Source organism: Pan paniscus, chromosome 7 (genome assembly GCF_029289425.2).
Source record: "Pan paniscus chromosome 7, NHGRI_mPanPan1-v2.0_pri, whole genome shotgun sequence".
NCBI lineage: Eukaryota > Metazoa > Chordata > Mammalia > Primates > Hominidae > Pan > Pan paniscus.
The window spans coordinates 21,776,002-21,787,125 of record NC_073256.2 but is presented as its reverse complement, the minus strand read 5'-3'; the positions used below and the strand labels follow the sequence as shown (position 1 = coordinate 21,787,125).

At 46.9% G+C, this 11,124-nt stretch overlaps 1 protein-coding gene across 1 annotated transcript; it reads left to right on the top strand.

Annotated features, from left to right (window-relative positions):
- The first annotated feature begins 4,095 nt into the window (after positions 1 to 4,095).
- LOC117981563 (neutrophil defensin 1-like) lies at positions 4,096 to 6,531 on the top strand. Its single transcript, XM_034966990.3, has 3 exons — positions 4,096 to 4,169; positions 5,536 to 5,722; positions 6,303 to 6,531. The coding sequence occupies exons 2-3, from the start codon at positions 5,548 to 5,550 to the stop codon at positions 6,410 to 6,412; spliced, it is 285 nt and encodes a 94-aa protein (XP_034822881.1). The 5' UTR covers positions 4,096 to 4,169; positions 5,536 to 5,547; the 3' UTR covers positions 6,413 to 6,531.
- Positions 6,532 to 11,124: the final 4,593 nt, after the last annotated feature.

The window sequence follows — 11,124 nt, the reverse complement described above, 5'->3', positions numbered from 1 at the left end:
GCACCATCCAATACACAGGAAGTGAAAGATACCAACACCTTATGACCTTAGCCCAACAAACGGCATGGTGCTAAGTCAGGTGTGTTCAACTGGTCAAGATGTCACCCAATCTAGATTCAACAGGAGACATTTTCACCTCCATTTTTATGTGAAAAGAGTCAGGGATTTAGGGCTATATGTTAAAACAGCTCAAGGAAGTTATTTCCTTATGGTTTATTGTAAAATAATCCTGCTGCAATCCTCAACACCAGACACACAGACAGCTTGTGAGAGGCGGCTGGGAAAGGCAGACAAAGGGCAGGGACTTGGAGCTCCTACCTGTCCCAGCTGGATCTGCAAGCCCGGGAGTGACTGTGTGGCACAGGCAGCACCAGGACCCTCCCTGCAGGACAGTGGACAAAGGGCTGAGGGGAGGGACAGGGCGATGCACTCTGAGGAGCTGGGAGGTGGAGGGTCCTCCTCAGAGCTCACGTCTGCGTAGCCCCCGCTGTGCCCCATGGTAACACGCATGCTGTGTTCCATGACTACCCTTTCCTACCGGGTCAAAACCATAACCCCAGGGCCCCGCCCAAGGTCCACACACACTGTCTGCTGGGGCCACCAGACACCATAAACATGTGTGAGAATATACGTGCTGCTCCTGGAAGCTTCTCTCCTCTCACACCTACAACCCCACCCACAGCTTCTCCAGAATGTTTACCCCAGCCTAATGATGGCAAGGTTTTTATTCAGTCTAGACTCGCTTCAATATTCCCTAAAATTCAAATGCGTGTGTCTGAAAAACACAGCTTCGGCTGCATCTACATATAGTATCCACAGTGTGGACACTGATTGTCTACACTGGCTGCAATCAGTGGAAAAAATCAGGCTGGGGTTGGGGACTATGGATCAACATGGAAGTGAAAGTACTGTAAAAAGTCTGTAGACATAACACCTTTTTTGTTTAAACCACATAATTCTTCCAAGGTTCTGATCCAGCCAAAAGAGAAAAGTGAAAAGGACCACAGGGAAGAATCTCTCTGTTCTAATTTGAGTTTTGGAGTTTGAGAATCACCTGCGGAAGGATGGCGACAATGCCTAGGTGTGACCTCAGTACAGACTGAGACCCTGCTGGGGCTCTGGGCTGCCGAGTCCTGACCGCAGTCTATGGAGGAGGCAAGGATGGGAGCATGGCCATGAGGCAGACACAGAGCAACGTCCCAGCAGATGGTTCCCAGTCCTGCAGCCAAGAATGGGAGGGAAGGAGAGCACAAGACTGGGTTGAGGCAGAGAAGGCCACCCCTCCAGGGACAGGAGCCACCAGTGACTCTGAGCCAGCTGGAGTGTCTCTGTTCTCCCTGAGCTCCCCAAATCGCTCTGGGTGCTGCATGTAAAGCCACCGCCTGGGCCAGGCCACACATCTGTGGCAGGGTTGCTGCACCCGCTCTCCCTCTTCCTGGACAGTGGCCAGGTTTCTGCAGGACACACTCATGGCCCCTCCAGCACTGTTAAAGATTCTGGGCATCAATTTGTCGTCAGTGGGCTGACAAAGTCCCCTTGCAGTTAAAAACCAAATCCTCACCACTAGTGGCCCAGCCACGTTGCAGCAGGCCCTCCATGTACTGGGACATCATGTCTTTGGAGACAGCTATACCCCACTTGTCCATTCTGCTGAGGCCCACAAATGCCATCACCCAGAAGCCCTTCACATCCATTGGGGCCACAGCAGGATACAGTGTGTTGCTGGTCCAGCAGGTGATCTCTCCAGGCCATGCCCGGGTCCCGGGTTCTGAGTTTCATGGGGAGGCCCTCACTACCACCCATCACAACTCTCAGAGCCTCTGGACAAAGCACACCTGTCCTAGCTATGAGCTTCTGCACATGTAGTCTTCCAGGGACCGTAGCTCCTTATGCCCTGCGTGGAGCAGGTGTTCTCTTTTTGTGGCCCTTCTTCACTTTCTCCTTTGGAACCACACCTATCATTGATTCAGATGGAGGCTCACACCTCAGGACATCACACCACGAGGGTGGGTTAAGGGACTCTCATTTAGTCCATCGTCACCAAGCCACCAGCCTCCTCAAGCAGCACGGTGACCTCCTAAAGTCATGGTTATTAATGTCTCTGGATGTGCTATGGACACCCAAGGCACCAAGGGCCTTCCAAGGGCCGTCACGTTTTTAACTCTCAACCCCATGGCCACCACCGCCTCATCACAATTGGGCTAGACCCACTTTGGTGCCTATCTTGGTGATCACAGAAGAGTTAGCTTCTTTTTTCCCTTACAGATAACATCATTTACATGTTCTCCAACAATGAGACCTCCCCATATCATCGCAGGACATCCACCATCTCAACATCAAACATGTACTGAACAATGGACTGTGGATGGATAGTAAACTACAATCTTCTGAGGATGACACCCCAGGCCCACTGGCACCCAGCAGGACCACGAGGCTTTTGCTAGACCACACCTCTCCATTTCACATGCAGCTTCTGGCAAAAGCTCCCTTTTTTACCGGTTTTAAAGGTTAGCTAATATTTCCCACTTACTTCTCCTGGCAGGAAGTAAGGATTATTGCTCCAGAACCCACCGAGGGTGCAGTCAGAGGCAGTAAACGAGAACAAGAAGCCTTCAAACTAGAGACACCAACTACGTCAGGAAAAGACCATATGGAAGTGCCATCACCAAACATGGCCATGGGGGAGAAAGGCTCCAAGGAAAAGTGGGTGCCAGCCAACCCCATCATCAGTGTCAATATAGAAGCACTGGGAAGAAAGCCCTGAGTGACAAGATGTCAGTGTTCTCTATGATTGGCCTTGCTTCGTATCTTATGTACAAATGGCTTGTGGGGTAGCTGTTTAACCCAGGCCTGGCAGCCTAGAGGGCTGCTGGAACAGGACAGCCCTAGTCAGAATTTGTACCCCAGACTGGAAAACTGGGGAATTCCCTGTAAGCCCTGTTAGAGGGGCGGCACCCCAGATACAACCTGACCTGTGTCCAAGGTGGGCAACTCAACCCTTAGATATTGAATGGGTCCCATGGCACCAATGCTTAAACACCAGCAGCCCTCACAACCACAGATCGTGTTTTAAGGATGAGGAGGTAGTTCTCTGGATGCACAGGCTTCAATCCAAATGGGCTCATGACGCCGCAGCACACACCCAGACTGCAGCCTGAAGAGTTGGAGCGTTGCATTCACAGAAAGCATCCAGACATGATCATGGGCTCAGGGATACACCTGTTCTCCGATGGGTACGAGTTAAGGATGGAAACTCCTATGCCTCCCAGAAAGCACCACTCAAGCTTTTGCTGAATGCTTCTCTGAAGACCCACAAGGCCTGAGAGGCTGTGCAACACCAGCAGTAAAGTGAATGCCCAAACTCCCACCTCCTTTCTTGGGTGGCCATCTGGAAAGGCCACCCCCACCCTGATGGCTAATGACTCAGACCAGTTCCTGGCCCAGATGATCCTAGACAATTGTTTAACCTTAAACTGTTCATTGGCCAAGCAAACAGGTGATAGTCACCTCTGGGGAACCACATGCCGCGTGTACATCCAGTACTCAGGAGAACCCAAAAATGTCTGTTCCACATAGCAACAGAAGCCCAGGTAGCACTCAGTCTCACCTGGGTGTTCTCCAACATCCCAGCTCAGCCAAATGGCTTTCATTGGTTTTTATGGTTAGACCCCAGGTCCTCGGGACACTGCTTTAGAAACACATTCCAAATCCTCCTCTGTGTGCAGGTGGCATTCCTATCCTAGTCTCTTTGCAGGGCGTATACTATGATACGCAGCCAGGCTGTCCCAGAGGCTTTAAATATTCCCTTGGTGCAGGTAGTTCAGCTTAGCCACAGCCAATGCATCACAGACTCAACTGTGTTAGGAGCCATTGAGAATCCATAGTTGGTTGCTGCCTGGGCCTAGCCAGGGCTGACCAAGGTAGATGAGAGGTTCCTCTGTGGAGTTCTACTTTAACCTCACCTTCCCACCCAATTTCTCAACTGTCCTTGCCACCACAATTATTTAATGGACCCAACAGAAAGTAACCCCGGAAATTAGGACACCTCATCCCAAAAGACCTTTAAATAGGGGAAGTCCACTTGTGCACGGCTGCTCCTTGCTATAGAAGACCTGGGACAGAGGACTGCTGTCTGCCCTCTCTGGTCACCCTGCCTAGCTAGAGGATCTGTAAGTACTACAAAACTTAAACTTTACACTGACTTTTCATCATTGAAGCTATGCCTCCAATCTGACCTCTGACTGTGGGGCCGCCCCAGAGGGACCCAGCGGGTGAAGCCCTGCTAGGAACGTCTGTCCAGACCTCTGGTGACTGCTGGGGACAATGGCTTCCAGCTAAGTTAATAGAGAAACTCAAGCAGTTTCCTTCTAAACACACATGTCACATGTCCTAGTTGACATGTCCAGTAGAGACTATCACAGGTCTTTGGAACATTCTTTTGAGAGAAACCTATTTAGGTCCTCGGTTTGTTTTTCAAACAGGTTGTTTGATTTTTGCTATTGTGTTGTTTGAATTCCTTATGTATTCAGATATTTGCCCCTTCTGCCACGTAGGTTTTGCAAATATTTTCTCTCATTTTCTGGGTTATCTTTTCACTCGGTTGATTGTTTCCTTTGCTGTGCAGATGCTTTAGCGTTAAATGAAGCCACACTTGTCTATTTTCCCTTTTATTGCCTGTGCCTTTGGTGTCATAGCCAAGAAATCATTACCTACATCAATGTCAAAAGCTTTATCCTTCTCTACACTTCTAGTAGTTTATGGTTTCAGTTGTTACATTTAGGTTTTCAATTCATTCTGAGTTGATGTTTCTACATGGTGTGAGATAAAGATTTAAATACATACATATATAAAATCATGAGGTAGTGTACACTATAAATATACAATTGTTAATTGTTACTCAAGTCTAAATAGAGGTGGAAATAATAAACTTTCTTTTTTTTACTTAAACAACTCTATGTCACTGAGCTGATTTCACCTTTAGCCTGATAAAATCATTGTCCTCTCCACCCTGATTCCTACAGGAGACTACTCACCCCATAACCTCAAAAACCTCTTCATGAGGATGGTAAGTCACCTGAATCCTGAAGTGAATTACTCTCTATTCCATTGGAACTCATATAGGACACCAGAATCTAGACCTCCAGAGAACAGCAGGACCCATCTTCAGAAAATAAGAAGCATTTGTTCCCTGAGCCTGTTGAATCAAAGTGCAATTTCTATTCTTTTTGGAATGTTAAAAAGTAAATAATAATATTTAAGCAGGTTAACCCACGAGTAACATAGCAGGGTCTTTCTTGTCATTATTAGCTCCAACCTAGCACAGACATTAAAGGTACAGACGTATACTAGCCTGAAACTGGGAGAAGAGGAGCATTCGAGCAACCTTGAGACCAATGGGCCTCTCTTATAAAATGCACACCTCCTCTCACTGAGATTGAGGAAGGTTTCTTGTCTCTGAGCCTTCTCCCAGTAGAGCTATACATCCAGGCTGGCTCCTCCCTCCCCACACAGCTGCTCCTGCTCTCCCTCCCCCAGGTGACCCCAGCCATGAGGACCCTCGCCATCCTTGCTGCCATTCTCCTGGTGGCCCTGCAGGCCCAGGCTGAGCCACTCCAGGCAAGAGCTGATGAGGTTGCTGCAGCCCCGGAGCAGATTCCAGCGGACAACCCAGAAGTGGTTGTTTCCCTTGCATGGGACGAAAGCTTGGCTCCAAAGCATCCAGGTGAGAGAGGCAGGCATGCAGAGCTGCTAAGTCTAGAGGGAAGGACGGGACATAGGTTCCAGAGTTGGGTCTCAGCAGTCTATGTCACTGAGGTGGCTTCACTTAGAATCTCTGGGCATTGATTTTCTCATCTATAAATTGAACAGAGAGCCAAATAAACCTGAGAAATTGTATTTCTCCAAAGACTTGATTCCAAGAAAAGTCTGTGAAATTCACTAAGTTTAAGATATGAAGAGACAGACTAGTTATTTCTGGATCTAAACAAGTAGACTTAATTGTAAAGAGAACATTTTACTCTATCTACAGAAGAGCTTTTAAAAACTGCAGCCAAGCCTGAGGTTATGTTCAGGTGTGTGTGTGATGGGGCAGGAACGCAAAAATGAGAGCAAAGGAGAATGAGTCTCAAATTCTGTGTGACAAGCACTGCTCTGCGTGTTTATTCCTATTGACTGAGGTTGTTCGTGCTACCGGCTGCAATGCAGCCAGCATCACCTGTCAGCTAGCATGTGACTTCCCCAAGATTCTTTCTCTTACCCACTGCTAACCCCATACTCAATTTCTCATGCTCTCCCTGTCCCAGGCTCAAGGAAAAACATGGCCTGCTATTGCAGAATACCAGCGTGCCTTGCAGGAGAAACTCGCTATGGAACCTGCATCTACCAGGGAAGACTCTGGGCATTCTGCTGCTGAGCTTGCAGAAAAAGAAAAATGAGCTCAAAATTTGCTTTGAGAGCTACAGGGAATTGCTATTACTCCTGGACCTTCTGCTCAATTTCCTTTCCTCATCCCAAATAAATGCCTTGTTACAACATTTCCGTGTTTACACCTCTTTAATGTGTGATATGTGTCTGTGTCAAGACACTTGGGATACACGTACCAAAACGCAAAATCAAATTTTTGAACAATATAAAATTCCAAATTCTAGGAATTTCAAGCAGGAGTTTGGGCTTCAGATCCAAATTGAAAAGAAGGCCCATATGACACCACTGATTTCCCCACCCACTGCTCTGCCTTTTCACCCTGCCTCATTTTCTCTGGATCCGCTCTCAAAGAGCTCCCGTGCGCTGGGCAAACAATCGGTGTCAGCTTAAATTTCATGCAGTCACAAAATCATTACTTCTCCGGGAAAAAAAACCATCCTCTGTGCTAAAGAATTGGAGTTTCATTGAACAATGTCAGATTGTACATTTTCCTTTTAAGACATAGGGTTACAAGAGATCCACGGGAAAAACTTTCATTCAGAGGGAAATGGGTTGTTAGCAAAGGCGCGATACATGGAAAAGAAAGCACAGCATCTCACATTGGCATGTCCTCATTAAGAGGACCCTCCAGCCACGTCTACTAAGACCTGGATTTCACAATCATAAAGTTGTCTTCACACCCAGAAAACACACACACACAAATGCTCCACCGCACTTCGCAACGCGCACTCTCTTGTGTTGCCCTAAAGCTGCTGAGAACCTGATTCTGCCTGGAAAATACAGCTTCAGAGGGGATAAGGGACGAGGGAGGGAAAGCATTTCACCCGGAACATGGTAGCGTTCTTGTTGCTGCAGGGGGCTGAGGCAGCTCAGGGGCCCAGGTACCCACTGAGACACTGCATGGATACAGAAGCCCACCCAGAACCCCAGGAGGACAGAGTGGGTAATGATCCCAGACTTCTTCTTGTTTAGATGATGAAGGACACAAATAGGGAATCACGGTGTGAAGCCCAGGAGCCTTCTTTGGCTTGCTGTGACTGCCACGGACTTGGAATCATGTGGTCCCCGAATTAACTTTCCATAGTATTCTGAACTATGAACTGGATCAAGATGGCTGCATCTTGGGGCATCTGCCAGAGGTCCACCTGACTTTCTCCCAAGCATCTGAGGTCTCAGCTAAAACTTCACTTGGTCGCTGAGGTCTTTTCTGATCTCTCAATTTTAAATTGCAACAAGATCCCCCTGCTGACCTCCATTCTCTGATTTTCCTCATTGCTAACTGTAGAATTGCAACCATCTCACTCCCTGTACACTTCACTTACTATATGTAACATTTGCCTCCTTACTCCAGAAGGGAAGCTGCATGTTTTGCTTATTGTTGCACCAGAGTGCACGGATGACTGTAACATAAAGTAGGGGGTTAATAAATTAATTCTGATTACATTAACTAATTGCATCTAATAGCACATAACAATATAAAATTATTTATTAATTGTTATTCCTAAATTCCATAGGAAAAAGCTAAATTCAACAGAGGTAGAGCAGTCCATTTTCTAGACCCTATGACAGCACACCTTTAAAAAACAAAATAAATAAAAGTATTCAAGGCTGAAACATGAAAAAACGTCATGGGTACTATTTGGCATCATGAAGCTTTAGGACCTTAGAAGAAGCAGGCCATTCCAGTTAAAGCAGCAAAAAGAGTTCATGTGAATCTTCAAGTACAACATCAATATGTTTAAAACATGGAATGACTACAAGAAGAGGTAGAATGAAATGTTTGGTGGACAGAATGGTATCAGGGCAAGAGCTATGCAGGATAAGGGTCGACCTCCACTGAATTTAGAGGAATGGATGTTGCCAGAGAGAAGGATGGAGTAGAATTCAGGCTGATGTGCTGAGAAGCATCCATCAATCCAAGGGAAAGGGCCAGATGAGAACGGAGCCTCCCTGCTCCTCTGTGTGGATAAAGGCACACTGGGAGCACCACATGTGGCTTCTGCTACTGCAGTCTAGGGTGGGTGATGACTGCTGCAAACTCTAGGGACAGAGAATTCAGGGAGAAGTGTGAGGGTCTCCAAACAACCAGGGCAACTTGCTCAGCCTCAAATGAGGCACAACATTGTTTACTGGGATGCACATACACTCTAGGATTAGTGATGACATGCAAGAACTTTTCTACCTGAAATGAGCCATTCATGCGGCAGGACAAGGAAATAAGGAATAAGTTAGATGCCTCATCCCTTTAAATGTAATTACTCAAGGGGACGGCAGCCCTGTCTCTGTAGGCAGGTAGGAGCCTAACTCCAATACGCACAAACTAGCAAACGCAGATGGCCCAATCACACTGCAAGACTCCCACTACCAACCTCCAATGCATTTCCGCTAGCTCACCCAGGGCTTAACCTTCCCGCTTTGGCTTCAGGAAAGTGGAGGCCAACGGCTCTCCCTGTTGCAACGTTCTGACTCCCATTTCAACAGTCTTCAATAAGTGCTTCCTTCACATTTTTAAAAGGTCTTGGTTAATTTGTACTTGTACAAAAAATGAAATAGGTTTCTTTGGCTGTTACTGTTCTGATTTTCTAAACTCGGCTTATAAGCAAAACCAGAAGGAAAGAGATCTGAAAAGAACTCATTCCATTTTAGGAATATCGGTATTTTTTCCGTTTTCACGAAAAAAACAAATAACTCATGAAGAAACTAAGGGAAAGAGCTCACTCTAACATTTCCTAGAAATCAACCTCCCAACATCTCAATTCTGTGTCCTCCTGGATAACAGGGACCGCCACCTCGTTCCAGCCTTCCACCCCATGGCTACTCCCTAACTCCTGCACCACCTGGAATTCCTCCATCTCTGAACATCACTTATGAAATTCCTGTCCCTGACACACCCATTGTCCTCCAGCCTCTCACATAGCCGTCCCTCCTTCTCTGCTGATCAGCATCAATAAAGCTGTTCTCCCCCTGGGCTGTGCATGGGAATCATCCAGGAGTCTCTTCTCCAGGCTGCACCCAGGACACCTGCCATCTGCTCTCATTTCCTACTCTTATGCACTGCACCATTTTGCCTCAGCTTCTCTTATCTGGGTAATTTTTGTTGTATCTTCTTCAGGCATATTAGCGGAGTTGTGCATTCCAATTTAAGAAACCACAACAAGCTGAATTAACATTTTGAATGCCCCACCTGAAAAGTGGCTCACACCTGTAATCCAAACACTTTGGGAAGCCAAGGAGGGTGGATCATGAGGTCAGGAGTTCAAGACCAGACAGCGCAACACGGTGAAAACTGTCTCTACTACTAAAAATAGAAAAACTTAGCCGGGTGTGGTGGTGGGTGCCTGTAATCTCAGCTACTCGGGGGGCTGAGGCAAGAGAATCGCTTCAACCTGGGTGGTGGAGGTTGCAGTGAGCCAAGATCGCGCCACTGCATTCCAGCGTGGGTGACAGAGTGACACTCTGCCTCAAAAAAAAAAAAAAAAAAAAAAAAAAGAAAGAAAAAAAAAGAAAGAAAGAAAAGAAAAGAAAGAATTCTGGCTTCATAAAATGCCTGATCCAAGGACTCTAGGCATGAGTTACCTTGTTGTCTTCACCATTTTGTTTCCTGCTTTTTTCTCTTGATCTTAACTTGGGGTCTCTCCCCAGATGACAGCCATGTGAATAATGGTCGTCTTCCCTGGACCTTCACAGCTCATCTCTGGGAGAAAACCCCTACTTCTCCGTCCATTGTTTCAGCCAGCTCTGGAGTTGCACGCCCTCCTCTGAGTCTGTCACTGAGGGGAGAGGTTGAGACTCCACCTGGATCCCACACTACCCCAGCTCCCCACAGGAAAAATTCAAACTAAGAATGGGTGAAATGGGGTTCCTCAGTCACTCCAAAGAGTCCACAATTCCATGCCCCCACCACAATGGGCTCTTTGTGACACTTTGGGATTCCATTGAGAAAGTTCTGTCCTATTTCATCAATATTTTAGAGAAGCTGAGATTTACACACACACACAAAGTACAAGTCCAATTTGTCACCAATACTGTGAAAATTGTCCTCTGTTCATCTAGGGCTGTATGAAAAGACACCACAAGACTTAATGGATTAAAACAACATGATCAGGTCTTCATTCACACATTTGCAATTGGGAGGTGGCTCTCTCCACAGGCATCAGAGGAGAAGTGCTGCTGGGATCTGAAAACCTCAGGCCCAAGACACTTGTGAACAGGTGGCAGGGGGTGCTGGCTCAGCTGCAGCTCTGACAGGGCTGAGGGATGAGACCCTGTGAGGCACTGACTTCAGATCATGCCGGTTCATGAAGGAGGAGATTGGTGTGACACTTTGTATCCCACTCATAGCTAGCAGGATTTGCAACACTTAGACTTCCTCCAAGCATCGTATCCGGGCTTCAAAGACACAAGCAATCTGAGTGTATGTGGAGTGCTGGAAAAAAATACCATACACCAAGTGACTTAGAAACAACAGAAATATATGTCTTGGTGTTCTCGAGGCTGAGAAGTCCAAAACAAGGTGCCAACACACTTGGTGTCTGGTGAGGACCGGTTTTGTGATTCATAGACGGCACCTTCTCACTGAATCCAACTCGCTGCAGATGACATAATTTCATTCTCTTTTATGAATGTAGTATCCCATCATGTATATGTACCACATTTTCCTCATCCAGTCCAACACTGATGGGCATCTAGGTTGACTCCATG

Excerpts from the sequence above, each read along its gene's own strand:
- LOC117981563 (XM_034966990.3), top strand. The coding sequence starts at position 5,548 with ATGAGGACCCTCGCCATCCTTGCTGCCATTCTCCTGGTGGCCCTGCAG. Across the intron at positions 5,723-6,302 it reads CTTGGCTCCAAAGCATCCAG|GCTCAAGGAAAAACATGGCC; the intron begins GTGAGAGAGGCA and ends TCCCTGTCCCAG.